Source organism: Coregonus clupeaformis, chromosome 32, assembly GCF_020615455.1.
Source record: "Coregonus clupeaformis isolate EN_2021a chromosome 32, ASM2061545v1, whole genome shotgun sequence".
Taxonomy (NCBI): domain Eukaryota; kingdom Metazoa; phylum Chordata; class Actinopteri; order Salmoniformes; family Salmonidae; genus Coregonus; species Coregonus clupeaformis.
In genome coordinates this window covers 2,773,874-2,788,707 of record NC_059223.1, presented here as the reverse complement: position 1 = coordinate 2,788,707, position 14,834 = coordinate 2,773,874, and the positions used below count along the sequence as shown (strand labels likewise).

The window sequence follows — 14,834 nt, the reverse complement described above, 5'->3', positions numbered from 1 at the left end:
CAAGCAAACGTGAGTGTAGAGGGTGACATCACTGTGCCCCTTCAAATGGCTCTGATTAGGCAGGCTACTGTCTACAGTAAACAAGCGTAGACATGTCGTCACTGACGCTTAGATAGATTTAAAGCCACCCAGTCTAAGATTTCCAGAACTAATTAAATATAACCCTTGGTTTTTGAAGAATATGACTCAAATACGCAAATGGCATTAGTATAACTGTCTACCCTTATTATAACCAAAAAACTTTTTGTAAAACAAGTAGCATTCTGTACCTACATTGTTTACAGTTGTGTTGTCCCTTTGTCAACAAATGAGAGCTTCAAATAATTTTCTGAAACAAATATGTTGTAGGATTGTCACTCCTTGAGGACTAAATATAGAAAGTATAGAGGCTAAAATGTGATACATAAAATAAATGTGATATTTTTTTTGATACAGTTATAAGCCTGTAGGCTGTGATAAAGTAAAACCAAGGTATACAATCATTTGAGGTTATTGGCGGGACTGCTCCAATTGATTTAGAAACTAGGCTAATAACCTGCATATACAGGCTGCCCTACTTCATACCTATGAGGTACGTACATTAGTGCCTACATTCATTATCAACAACTTGTTATGCTTTTGACAACAACTGTCAATAAAAAAATAGACGACAAACTCTAGTGATGAGACTTACGCAATCTTTGCCTTAACGAACAACCTTCCGCCAACGTACCGCTGCACAGGTAGGTTAGTCGTCTTATTTTATTCATCCAAGGTAACGGTCATGTCCTCCGCAAGGTTGAGTTGGTACCAGCCACAGCTTCACATGTCGCAAAGTAGCTATAGCGAAATGTCCATGTGAAAAGAGAAAGTGAATTGCGAAAAATGACACAATTCGAGGCAAAGAGGCATGCTGCGAGACAAGAAACACTGGCTGTGTGTCAACTTGTTGCGCAGGGAATCCGTGAGGTGGGTTGAGAATACACCACCACCGTGTCATGCATGGCTTGGTAAAGCTTTGATCAACGGATTTAAAGTAACCTAATCGTGCGATTACGCTCGGTTGTACTGATCATAATAATAAAACCGAATGCAATTTAAACCTTATATTCCAAGGCAGAACGTAACTGCACCTTTTAACCCTAATGAGTGGTGTAAGCAAAGCACATTAGGCCACCTACAGTAGCCTTTTCAAGTAAAGTAAATCAACTTCAATAATGGCAAAACAACTGATAAATCCATGTATGAGTTCAATCAATTATAAATCAATAAAATGCCAGATAAGTTTCCTGAGTAGGCCTAAGGCCCCCAAATATAACTGTATTTGGTTTGTAACAGTCTGTTAAAAAACGTTATTTTGAATAACACTGCATATTGGTGTTATCTAGCTCCTGCAGGGAGGGCACTGTGCAAAGATCACCGGTGCTGAAAATCCCGCTAATAGCAATTCCATCCTCTTAGGAACTCCATACCATCACTACCATGACATTACAGTGGGGAAAAAAAGTATTTAGTCAGCCACCAATTGTGCAAGTTCTCCCACTTAAAAAGATGAGAGAGGCCTGTAATTTTCATCATAGGTACACGTCAACTATGACAGACAAAATGAGAAAAAATATTCCAGAAAATCACATTGTAGGATTTTTAATGAATTTATTTGCAAATTATGGTGGAAAATAAGTATTTGGTCAATATCAAAAGTTTCTCAATACTTTGTTATATACCCTTTGTTGGCAATGACACAGGTCAAACGTTTTCTGTAAGTCTTCACAAGGTTTTCACACACTGTTGCTGGTATTTTGGCCCATTCCTCCACTGCAGATCTCCTCTAGAGCAGTGATGTTTCTGGGGCTGTCCTTTGACAGCTCTTTGGTCTTGGCCATAGTGGAGTTTGGAGTGTGACTGTTTGAAGTTGTGGACAGGTGTCTCTTTATACTGATAACAAGTTCAAACAGGTGCCATTAATACAGGGAACGAGTGGAGGACAGAGGAGCCTCTTAATGAATAAGTTACAGGTCTGTGAAAGCCAGAAATCTTGCTTGTTTGTAGGTGACCAAATACTTATTTTCCACCATAATTTGCAAATAAATTCATAAAAAATCCTACAATGTGATTTTCTGGAATTTCTTTTCTCAATTTGTCTGTCATAGTTGACGTGTACCTATGATGAAAATTACAGGCCTCTCTCATCTTTTTAAGTGGGAGAACTTGCACAATTGGTGGCTGACTAAATACTTTTTTTCCCCACTGTATTTTACTTTCCATCCTGCTAATATTATTTCCTGCACTGGACCGCTTTCATACTGTTACTGTATTCCTTCTATCCAATTGACTCCTACCAATGCTTATAGGCTAACTGACTAACATAAAACATGAGCTGAGTCTCTGTTTTCCTAAACCAATTACAGTGGGGGAAAAAAGTATTTAGTCAGCCACCAATTGTGCAAGTTCTCCCACTTAAAAAGATGAGGCCTGTAATTTTCATCATAGGTACACATCAACTATGACAGACAAAATGAGAAAAAAAAATCCAGAAAATCACATTGTAGGATTTTTTATGAATTTATTTGCAAATTATGGTGGAAAATAAGTATTTGGTCAATAACAAAAGTTTCTCAATACTTTGTTATATACCCTTTGTTGGCAATGACACAGGTCAAACGTTTTATGTAAGTCTTCACAAGGTTTTCACACACTGTTGCTGGTATTTTGGCCCATTCCTCCATGCAGATTTCCTCTAGAGCAGTGATGTTTTGTGGCTGTCGCTGGGCAACACGGACTAACAACTCCCTCCAAAGATTTTCTATGGGGTTGAGATCTGGAGACTGGCTAGGCCACTCCAGGACCTTGAAATGCTTCTTACGAAGCCACTCCTTCGTTGCCCGGGCGGTGTGTTTGGGATCATTGTCATGCTGAAAGACCCAGCCACGTTTCATCTTCAATGCCCTTGCTGATGGAAGGAGGTTTTCACTCAAAATCTCACGATACATGGCCCCATTCATTCTTTCCTTTACACGGATCAGTCGTCCTGGTCCCTTTGCAGAAAAACAGCCCCAAAGCATGATGTTTACACCCCCATGCTTCACAGTAGGTATGGTGTTCTTTGGATGCAACTCAGCATTCTTTGTCCTCCAAACACGACAAGTTGAGTTTTTACCAAAAGGTTCTATTTTGGTTTCATCTGACCATATGACATTCTCCCAATCCTCTTCTGGATCATCCAAATGCACTCTAGCAAACTTCAGACGGGCCTGGACATGTACTGGCTTAAGCAGGGGGACACGTCTGGCACTGCAGGATTTGAGTCCCTGGCGGCGTAGTGTGTTACTGATGGTAGGCTTTGTTACTTTGGTCCCAGCTCTCTGCAGGTCATTCACTAGGTCCCCCTGTGTGGTTCTGGGATTTTTGCTCACCGTTCTTGTGATCATTTTGACCCCACGGGGTGAGATCTTGCGTGGAGCTCCCAGATCGAGGGAGATTATCAGTGGTCTTGTATGTCTTCCATTTCCTAATAATTGCTCCCACAGTTGATTTCTTCAAACCAAGCTGCTTACCTATTGCAGATTCAGTCTTCCCAGCCTGGTGCAGGTCTACAATTTTGTTTCTGGTGTCCTTTGACAGCTCTTTGGTCTTGGCCATAGTGGAGTTTGGAGTGTGACTGTTTGAGGTTGTGGACAGGTGTCTTTTATACTGATAACAAGTTCAAACAGGTGCCATTAATACAGGTAACGAGTGGAGGACAGAGGAGCCTCTTAAAGAAGAAGTTACAGGTCTGTGAGAGCCATAAATCTTGCATGTTTGTAGGTGACCAAATACTTATTTTCCACCATAATTTGCAAATAAATTCATTAAAAATCCTACAATGTGATTTTCTGGAATTTTTTTTCTCAATTTGTCTGTCATAGTTGATGTGTACCTATCATGAAAATTACAGGCCTCTCTCATCTTTTTAAGTGGGAGAACTTGCACAATTGGTGGCTGACTAAATACTTTTTTCCCCCACTGTATAGGCTAACTGACTAACATGAAACATGAGCTGAGTCTCTGATATCCTTTGACCTTTCTGTTGCCACTGATGCACACACACACCCTTGAGCTCTATTAATCATGGAACAACGTCAGGGGTGAATAAAGTCAACGTAGAGGACAGGCACGGCTTACACCGTGAATACACAACACCTGCCTGTGTGCTGTGAGCATACTAATACTTGTAGAGAAGAGACTAGCATAGACCTTCTTTGCTAGTAGGAGTATAGAAGGTGGATATTCCACAGCTCTGAGGTTCAGGGGAAAAGTGACATCAAGTAAAGAGAAGTTGCATCTCAGTTCAGGGAAGTCATAACACATACCTCCACAGGAGGGGAAATCCCGCCGTTGTTCCATATGTCTGTGGACTGTACAGGACAGTTTCTCCAACCCAAAATACGGCTACTACTGGGTTCAATGGAGAATCTCCATCAAAAGTGCTTTTTAGACCAGGAATGATCTTAATCTGGGTCAGAGAAACCGACCCAAGTATTTCCTCACCAAATAAAGTAAACAGGTAACAGGGCTGACTGACAGTGCAGGTAACGGGGCTGACTGACCTGGCTGCTATCTTCTGGTTGCAGGGAACATGGGGTCGGTGGTGGTGTCGGTGGTCCCGGCCTGTGGCCTCTTCGCCTGGCAGGGCCTCAGGGCTGGCTGCGTAGATAGTGCATCCCATTAACCCCTGCGCTGTCGGCTGCCGCACCCTCGTCGTCGCAGAGCAAGAGGAGCTTCCGCTGCGTACTACCGTGCCGTCCCGCGTTGTCCCTGCCAGTGAGTCTCTACCCTGCTCCTCCTACTCCCAGGCGCCTGCTGTAAAAGCCATTGCCTCAGCACATCTCCACCCCCTCAACACCCTCTCTCCTCTAGCTAACCCCTCTCACCCACCTCCCCCCGGACCTTACGCTCTCCCTCCGCCACTGGGAACACAGGGGATAATCAGATTTCACATTTACACTGAACAAAATCATCCTTGCATAATCTCTCCCCCGCTGTTACAGCAGAATCATCACGTTGTTGCACGCGGAGCACCCTGGATGGGCAGAAGGCACTTGGGGGCATTTAGGAAAATGTCCTAACTGTTGGCTGGGCTGGTTCAGCAGCCATTAAGACAAACTACACATTTGAAAGGTTTACCAAAAGGTGAAAGGTGCATTGAAGTATGGATGAAGTGGGGATAGACAATGAAAATGTTCTCAAAATGTTCTTTGTACTAAGCCTCAAACTTTTAGAAAGCCTTGAATTTCACATTGAGGTAAGTTTATGTAAATTGTTTAGGTCAATGGAGGCTTTTGTTACTGGTGCGTATTATGACATTCTATATGGATAATTTGCATAATACCTACTTCTCAATTATTTGGGAAGATAACCCTCTAGTGGTTATTTGAGCTCATTGCTTTAATACATCCCTGTAAGGGACCAATCAGCAACATCCCAGGGGCCAGTGCTGGTCCTGTAACCAGCTGTTGAGAAACCGTGCCAAGTCAACACACTGTAGTATCATATCTTCATGTATTTGATCATATTAACGGAAGTCTGTTGAGTATTGACATTCAACTTAATGAAGAAGAAGCATTGACACGCATTTGATAAACAAAATAATTTCGCAACATATGCAATAGCTATTATTTAGCTGTCCCACTTCCAACCCCTGATAATGACATGTCAGAATGAAGCAAGACACTCAGATATAACAGATATGATTGTCTTATAAAAAGATTTATTTTTCGCCCAAATGTACAAAGGCAAATTACAGTATTGTATAAAAAAAAAAAGAACTGTGGTGGTAATGCACACTTTCCATAAAGTCCTGAAGGGGAGGATGGAGGAGGAGGAGAGGGATGGAAGGGGTGAGACCACAGGAGACAGGCTTCAACCATAGAAATGAAAACCGTTGTAAACATCCTTACAAGTACCAGTGACTGATACTTTGAGGGTTTCGAGAGAGAGAGAGGCCCGTGAGGGAGGTGAGGAGGGAGACGAGACATGCTCTGGTCATTTAAGATGTCGGAAAGAGTGTCTTTGTTCCCAAGGGATAAAGGATGTTTTTATAAGCACCAATTGAGATGACTGAAGCAACTGCCTTTCTGGAGAAACAAAAAACAACTCAATCAAAGAGTAGCTAACAAAGAAAGGAAGTCCTTCCAAAAATAACACAGAATCAAGAGCTTTTTCCTTTAAGTGGCTGGATAGCAAGTACTCGCTTGTGTGGCTTTATCATACCCCCAAGGCAATATGATTCTTATTCAACCTACTACCAAGTCTAAATCCCTGTCCTCTGGAGCGATGCACTAGTCTCTTCCTCCAGTGTAGTGGAAAGCGGTTCTTACACCACCTGCTAGTGACATGTAGAAATTACACTCCACTGACGCGTCAGACAACATCACAGCGGCCTATATTTCTATTAGATATTAGCTGTACAGGACATCTCAAACACGGTCACATTCAGATATACAGGTCAGAACACCGTTCAATTTAAGAACGCTGACACTCGTGGACAAGAAACTAGCAACACAATGAGACTAATATGTTAACTGTCCTAGTCCTTTACCAGGGGATTCATCACCAAGCTTGCAGTTTCAAGTTAGTGAGATAGAGGTGTATACATGTTCTTCAATACTGTAAAAAACAAAAAACTAAGAAGCTACCTGACAATCGTGATAATGTTCTGGCCAGCAGTATGTTGACTTCTGGAACATTCAACTTTTGTTTCTTACAGGCCTGACCGTCAACAAGCCTTGTTTGTATGGCGGAAGTACCTCTCCCTGAAAATATAAAAAATAAAATATACATCTTTCACTTTTAATGACTGGTTTAGCTTCACTCTCACCGACTCCGTCTCACGCACCGTATGAAGCCTTTTCTATACACTGTACAGCGACTACTTTGTGTGAATAGGAAAGGAGCTGGCTATAAGGTGAATGCACCAATGTGTAAGTGGCTCTGGATAAGAGCGTCTGCTAAATGACGTAAATGTAAATGAGTCTTTTTGCAGGGGAGGACATTGTGTTGTGTTTTAAGTGCTATACCACACCAGAGGTATACTTGCATGGCTCCTGGCTTAAATGGACACAAAAGGTTAAATGAAGCTTCTCAACTCAAGAGTTCATCCAGCATCCCTAGCTCTTCTTCAAAAAGGGTTCTTGAATAAATAACAGGTTAAGAACAACCTAAGATCACTGTGACTGTTTTGAAACAACTTTTGATATACACCCCGTCCTCATCTCCAAAACCCCTACTGCCCCACTGGTCTGATAGATACTACACTCCCCCCTCATGTCCTCCTCTTCCAAGTCAAGGAGGACCTTCGAACCCTCCATCCCATCACTCCTATCCCAGCCTGGTTGTCCTGCCATTCTTTGACCAACCTAGGTCCAGGCAGAGGCTATGATCCCTGCAGTTTGCCTTGGTTTCCACAGCGAGTCCCCTGGTTTCTAATGTCACTGTATCACACATATCTTTGTTTCTCAGAGATCCCAAAGCAGCAGCCCATTAACTAATACCAATCATCATAGTGATAGAATTAATCTTTTGAGAGCAAGCAAGAGGGGGTTGAATGAGGTGAGTGGCAGAGAGGGGGTTGAATGAGGTGAGTGGCAGAGAGGGGGTTGAATGAGGTGAGTGGGAGAGAGGGGGTTGAATGAGGTGAGTGGCAGAGAGGGGGTTGAATGAGGTGAGTGGGAGAGAGGGGGTTGAATGAGGGGAGTGGGAGAGAGGGGGTTGAATGAGGGGAGTGGCAGAGAGGGGGTTGAATGAGGGGAGTGGGAGAGGGGGGTTGAATGAGGGGAGTGGCAGAGAGGGGGTTGAATGAGGGGAGTGGGAGAGAGGGGGTTGAATGAGGGGAGTGGGAGAGAGGGGGTTGAATGAGGTGAGTGGCAGAGAGGGGGTTGAATGAGGTGAGTGGCAGAGAGGGGGTTGAATGAGGTGAGTGGGAGAGAGGGGGTTGAATGAGGTGAGTGGCAGAGAGGGGGGTTGAATGAGGTGAGTGGGAGAGAGGGGGTTGAATGAGGGGAGTGGGAGAGAGGGGGTTGAATGAGGGGAGTGGCAGAGAGGGGGTTGAATGAGGGGAGTGGGAGAGAGGGGGTTGAATGAGGTGAGTGGGAGAGAGGGGGTTGAATGAGGGGAGTGGGAGAGAGGGGGTTGAATGAGGTGAGTGGGAGAGAGGGGGTTGAATGAGGGGAGTGGGAGAGAGGGGGTTGAATGAGGGGAGTGGCAGAGAGGGGGTTGAATGAGGGGAGTGGGAGAGAGGGGGTTGAATGAGGGGAGTGGGAGAGAGGGGGTTGAATGAGGTGAGTGGGAGAGAGGGGGTTGAATGAGGGAGTGGGAGAGAGGGGGTTGAATGAGGGGAGTGGGAGAGAGGGGGTTGAATGAGGTGAGTGGGAGAGAGGGGGTTGAATGAGGGGAGTGGCAGAGAGGGGGTTGAATGAGGGGAGTGGGAGAGAGGGGGTTGAATGAGGGGAGTGGGAGAGAGGGGGTTGAATGAGGTGAGTGGGAGAGAGGGGTTGAATGAGGGAGTGGGAGAGAGGGGGGTTGAATGAGGCGAGTGGGAGAGAGGGGGGTTGAATGAGGTGAGTGGGAGAGAGGGGGTTGAATGAGGGGAGTGGCAGAGAGGGGGTTGAATGAGGGGAGTGGGAGAGAGGGGGTTGAATGAGGTGAGTGGGAGAGAGGGGGTTGAATGAGGTGAGTGGCAGAGAGGGGGTTGAATGAGGGGAGTGGGAGAGAGGGGGTTGAATGAGGGGAGTGGGAGAGAGGGGGTTGAATGAGGGGAGTGGGAGAGAGGGGGTTGAATGAGGGGAGTGGGAGAGAGGGGGTTGAATGAGGGGAGTGGGAGAGAGGGGGTTGAATGAGGGGAGTGGCAGAGAGGGGGTTGAATGAGGGGAGTGGGAGAGAGGGGGTTGAATGAGGGGAGTGGGAGTCAAGACAGGTGATGTTCCTCTACTGAGGGGCTCCCAGCTGTAATGTGACCATGTAACAGTCTCTGGCAGTTGTCACCTGAGGGGCCACCCAGTGATAGGAGGGCCAGACATTGGCCAGGCTTGGTTGAATCAACTGGGGCTCCCCCATTGGCTCAGTGCTGCACTACTGTAATACCAAGGGAAGGGTTCCTAAGGCAAGGATATGTAGGAGTGAAGCGCTGCCCACACAGGTGGTGTTGCTGACGGGATGGGGTCGCTCTGTGAGCTAGCAGCCAGATGTGCGTGGTTGGTTGTGTGTTGTATGGTCGGGCGCCGCTCCTCCCTGGTTCTGCCTTGACTTTACGTTGTGCATCCTTCCTCCTCCTCCTCCTCTGCAATCAGTTGTTTGATACTTCCTCCATGGAAATTGACAGGATAACGAGCTGGTCCATTTGCTGTGCCGATTGAAGGACCAGTACTGTACTGTAGGCTGACAGGTGAAAATGGCCGACCTCTTCAGTAGATGATCCCCAGTGTTCTGAGGTAACAAACAGCTCTACACTTCTGAACAGAAACCATGGTTACAACTGTCCATCAGTCAGTGCAATATTGATCAGACTGAGCCACGGTATGCGTGTGGTTTGGTTGATTCAGTGAAGTAAGACTGGCATATCAAAAACACATTAAAAGGATGGATTGGGAAGTGGGGAGGAATCAAATTAACTGAAAAAAGTCACTCATGCCGTGAAATGAACAATACAAATGTCAGGAAAACACAAAACATGAACTGTATTGAGGTGAATGTGTTCCCTTCACACAATAATTATGTCTATCCCTGAAAAGTGAACCAAGAGGTGGTTAAGTGAGCAAATGTCTGAGGGAGGAGAAAACAAACCCTTCAACACCTATAGAAGTCTGAAGAGGTTGAGCAGCTCCCCTCAAGCTTCATCTCACCACACACAGTAAACCTACTAATGACAATAGTCAGGATATACTGGCACATTGCGTACAACAGGCCAACGACAGCAAGTTCAAACATTTCAACATGATTCACTTGTTTAGTTTTGTCAGTCTTTATTTTAGTTTGACCCCTCCCCCATCATCCCTCCAGCCACCCAACCCCCTGCCCCGTTCTGCAAGGGACAAAAAAATTACTAAGCAGTCAAAACACCTTTTCAGCTTTTCAGGCAGTCAGTTGGTCTATTTTTGCATGTGTTTGTTCATCAACAGTGCAAAGACCGATAGATATCAGCGGTGGGGTGCACGTGGGCAGAGAGTGATGGCTTTGAACCTTGGGTGTGGTCAGTCCTAGTCCACGGTGGGGCCGGAGGGAACCGAGGAAGAGAGATGCTGCTAGGAGAAGAAGAATAAAAATCTGCCGGACATTCAGGCAGAGAACTAAAAATATAGAAACACCATTCAACTGATGTCTAAAATGGACTCGGAGCCGAGGGCTTCCTCATGTGAGCCAGTCACATGAATCTTTGCAGGGTGGTGAGGTGCCGGTCACGTCTCCCTGTGGCAATGACACAAAAGAGACAGAAAACGGTTGGTTTAATTCACGTTCAAAACCATGTTCAAGACATGTAGATTACCCAATATAATGATTAGTATCACTACTATGGTAAATTACAATATTAGTTCAAAATGTAAAATCGCTAAAATATTTAAATGCAGTTGTTTTGACCACTGTGATGTCTACTTGAGTGACATTTTACACTTGAATAGCAAGCTGAGGAGCAAAATACAGAAGTCCAGAGGTCCAGAAACAAGGCAGAGCTCTGCCACTAGAGGTCAGGGCAGCCTGTGATAACAGAGCTCTGCCACTAGAGGTCAGGGCAGCCTGTGATAACACGGTGGATCCCACTGCGGACACCACGTCTTTTACCACAGTATCACCACTGTGATTCACTGGGCTCTGCTGCTGTCCTACCTGATTAGGATGAACAACTGAACTGAAGGCATAAGAGCTGGTGCTGCTGCATACAAAGGCTTCTAGCTAGCACAGTCTGGCCTATATCGAAGTATATTCCCAGGGAGCTGTGTATCAGACTGTTATACAGTAGTACTAAGTATTTTCCCAGGGAGCTGTGTATCAGACTGTTATACAGTAGTACTAAGTATTTTCCCAGGGAGCTGTGTATCAGACTGTTATACAGTAGTACTAAGTATTTTCCCAGGGAGCTGTGTATCAGACTGTTATACAGTAGTACTAAGTATTTTCCCAGAGAGCTGTGTATCAGACTGTTATACAGTAGTACTAAGTATTTTCCCAGAGAGCTGTGTATCAGACTGTTATACAGTAGTACTAAGTATTTTCCCAGGGAGCTGTGTATCAGACTGTTATACAGGACAGTAGTACTAAGTATTTTCCCAGGGAGCTGTGTATCAGACTGTTATACAGGACAGTAGTACTACGTATTTTCCCAGGGAGCTGTGTATCAGACTGTTATACAGGACAGTAGTACTAAGTATTTTCCCAGGGAGCTGTGTATCAGACTGTTATACAGGACAGTAGTACTAAGTATTTTCCCAGGGAGCTGTGTATCAGACTGTTATACAGGACAGTAGTACTAAGTATTTTCCCAGGGAGCTGTGTATCAGACTGTTATACAGGACAGTAGTACTAAGTATTTTCCCAGGGAGCTGTGTATCAGACTGTTATACAGTAGTACTAAGTATTTTCCCAGGGAGCTGTGTATCAGACTGTTATACAGGACAGTAGCACTAAGTATTTTCCCAGGGAGCTGTGTATCAGACTGTTATACAGGACAGTAGTACTAAGTATTTTCCCAGGGAGCTGTGTATCAGACTGTTATACAGGACAGTAGTACTAAGTATTTTCCCAGGGAGCTGTGTATCAGACTGTTATACAGGACAGTAGTACTAAGTATTTTCCCAGGGAGCTGTGTATCAGACTGTTATACAGGACAGTAGTACTAAGTATTTTCCCAGAGAGCTGTGTATCAGACTGTTATACAGGACAGTAGTACTAAGTATTTTCCCAGGGAGCTGTGTATCAGACTGTTATACAGGACAGTAGTACTAAGTATTTTCCCAGGGAGCTGTGTATCAGACTGTTATACAGTAGTACTAAGTATTTTCCAGGGAGCTGTGTATCAGACTGTTATACAGGACAGTAGTACTAAGTATTTTCCCAGGGAGCTGTGTATCAGACTGTTATACAGGACAGTAGTACTAAGTATTTTCCCAGAGAGCTGTGTATCAGACTGTTATACAGTAGTACTAAGTATTTTCCCAGGGAGCTGTGTATCAGACTGTTATACAGGACAGTAGTACTAAGTATTTTCCCAGAGAGCTGTGTATCAGACTGTTATACAGGACAGTAGTACTAAGTATTTTCCCAGGGAGCTGTGTATCAGACTGTTATACAGGACAGTAGTACTAAGTATTTTCCCAGGGAGCTGTGTATCAGACTGTTATACAGGACAGTAGTACTAAGTATTTTCCCAGGGAGCTGTGTATCAGACTGTTATACAGGACAGTAGCACTAAGTATTTTCCCAGGGAGCTGTGTATCAGACTGTTATACAGGACAGTAGTACTAAGTATTTTCCCAGGGAGCTGTGTATCAGACTGTTATACAGGACAGTAGTACTAAGTATTTTCCCAGGGAGCTGTGTATCAGACTGTTATACAGTAGTACTAAGTATTTTTCCAGGGAGCTGTGTATCAGACTGTTATACAGGACAGTAGTACTAAGTATTTTCCCAGGGAGCTGTGTATCAGACTGTTATACAGGACAGTAGTACTAAGTATTTTCCCAGAGAGCTGTGTATCAGACTGTTATACAGTAGTACTAAGTATTTTCCCAGGGAGCTGTGTATCAGACTGTTATACAGGACAGTAGTACTAAGTATTTTCCCAGAGAGCTGTGTATCAGACTGTTATACAGGACAGTAGTACTAAGTATTTTCCCAGGGAGCTGTGTATCAGACTGTTATACAGTAGTACTAAGTATTTTCCCAGGGAGCTGTGTATCAGACTGTTATACAGTAGTACTAAGTATTTTCCCAGGGAGCTGTGTATCAGACTGTTATACAGGACAGTAGTACTAAGTATTTTCCCAGGGAGCTGTGTATCAGACTGTTATACAGTAGTACTAAGTATTTTCCCAGAGAGCTGTGTATCAGACTGTTATACAGGACAGTAGTACTAAGTATTTTCCCAGGGAGCTGTGTATCAGACTGTTATACAGGACAGTAGTACTAAGTATTTTCCCAGAGAGCTGTGTATCAGACTGTTATACAGGACAGTAGTACTAAGTATTTTCCCAGGGAGCTGTGTATCAGACTGTTATACAGGACAGTAGTACTAAGTATTTTCCCAGGGAGCTGTGTATCAGACTGTTATACAGTAGTACTAAGTATTTTCCCAGGGAGCTGTGTATCAGACTGTTATACAGGACAGTAGTACTAAGTCAGTGCGATGGTAAAGAAGGAAAGCATCATTTATCATATGCAATGAAGCATAGAAGCTATGGGTTGTCAAAGTACTGCATGTCTACATCTTTTCCTCCCACGCTTTCTGTCCAAAAGGCCACATCTGACCCCAGCGCCTGTCTGTCTGTCTGACCCCAGTGTCTGTCTGTCTGTCTGTCTGTCTGTCTGACCCCAGTGTCTGTCTGTCTGTCTGACCCCATTGTCTGTCTGTCTGTCTGTCTAGGGGCTTTACCGTTTTCATCTCCGCGCCGGGGGGTAGAGGGAAGGGGCTGCGGCTTGCTGACTGGCAACAATAGCTGATGACGAGAGACCTGTGCGAGGTGGAAAATGTATGTACATCAGTCAGGGTTGGTACATCAGTCAGGGTTGGTACATCAGTCAGGGTTGGTACATCAGTCAGGGTTGGTACATCAGTCAGGGTTGGTACATCAGTCAGGGTTGGTACATCAGTCAGGGTTGGTACATCAGTCAGGGTTAGTACATCAGTCAGGGTTTCTGAGAACCCCGCCAGTCATAACAGTGAGAGTGGTGATTGGCTGAGGCTGACCTGTGGTGCAGGACAGATCATACTGGCCCGAGAGCAGCGGGTAGCCCAGGTGGTGATGGGAGGGCATGATGCGCTGGGAGGGCGAGGAGCGTGGCCGCTCCATGTCCCTCTCTCGTTCCCTCTCCCCGCCAGTCCTCTCTCCCCTGTCCCTCTCATGGGACGGCTTGTCGCCCACTGTGGGGGACTTGCTCTTGTACTGGCTGGCGTGCTGCTGCAGGATGTCCAGGGCCTTGGAGTCCACCGCTTTGCTGCTCACCGTGGGGCTGGCGCGCGACTTGTCACCTCCCCTCGCCTCCTCCTCACCTCCGGCCATCTTGCCGCCGTAAGGTGAGAACGGGTAGCCTGCGGGCAGGTAGGGGGAACCTAACAGGGGGGGGGACAGGTCATTGTGTTAATTCCATTTATGGCTTAATATTTAAAACATTGTATAGTGTATAGAGATTTTTTGGGCAAATGCGCTTTCCCCCAAGTGGTTCCTTTCTATACCAATAGTTGATCTGGTTACCTGGGTAGTTGTGCATCATGACCGTGGGCATGCCTCTGTACCCGGGGTGGCTGGGGTCATAGCCCTGCCCATAAGGGTAACCATGCATGTAGGGCATGTATCCCTGATGCTGCGCCAGGGCCGAGGAGAACTGCATGTGGGCATTGGCGCGAGGGTCTTTGCCCATGGCCCGGTGGTCCTCAGTGGAAGACGTTCGGGGGTCTGTGCCCTCTTTGGGACCAGCGCCATCCTCCTCTTTGGGACCACCACTCTCCTTGGGCCTGCTGGGCCTGTCATCCTTTCCTTTACGGTCCCGCTCTCGCTCTCTGTCTCGCTCGTCTTTCCACCGCGGTGGTTGTTGCTGCTGGAGCTCGTCCTCCTGCTGGGTCTGCTTGGGGTGACAGAAGGTGGGAAGGAGTTAACTCAGGGCTTCCTCTCCCA

General features: G+C 45.6%; 2 protein-coding genes across 10 annotated transcripts in view; both read right to left on the bottom strand.

Annotated features, from left to right (window-relative positions):
* LOC121548157 (GRAM domain-containing protein 2A) overlaps window positions 1-4,879 on the bottom strand; it is a 44,906-nt gene extending 40,027 nt beyond the window's left edge. For 2 of the 9 annotated variants that reach the window (XR_006657708.1, XM_041859498.2), the window contains exon 1: window positions 4,566-4,875. Coding sequence is in view for 7 of the 9 variants with exons in the window: in XM_041859498.2 (XP_041715432.1) it covers window positions 4,566-4,684 (119 nt within the window). In the remaining 2 variants the exon portion in view is untranslated. Of the gene's footprint in view, window positions 1-673; window positions 974-4,565 lie in introns of those variants that run through there. The other 7 variants (XM_041859500.2, XM_041859499.2, XM_041859504.2 and 4 more) reach the window with 5 other exon arrangements.
* A 3,964-nt stretch (window positions 4,880-8,843) lies between these two features.
* LOC121548160 (zinc finger protein 609) overlaps window positions 8,844-14,834 on the bottom strand; it is an 85,897-nt gene continuing 79,906 nt past the window's right edge. The window contains 4 exon segments of the mRNA XM_041859506.2: window positions 8,844-10,416; window positions 13,595-13,673; window positions 13,910-14,272; window positions 14,415-14,784. Of these exon segments, the coding sequence (XP_041715440.2) occupies window positions 13,600-13,673; window positions 13,910-14,272; window positions 14,415-14,784 (807 nt within the window). The 3' untranslated portion in view covers window positions 8,844-10,416; window positions 13,595-13,599.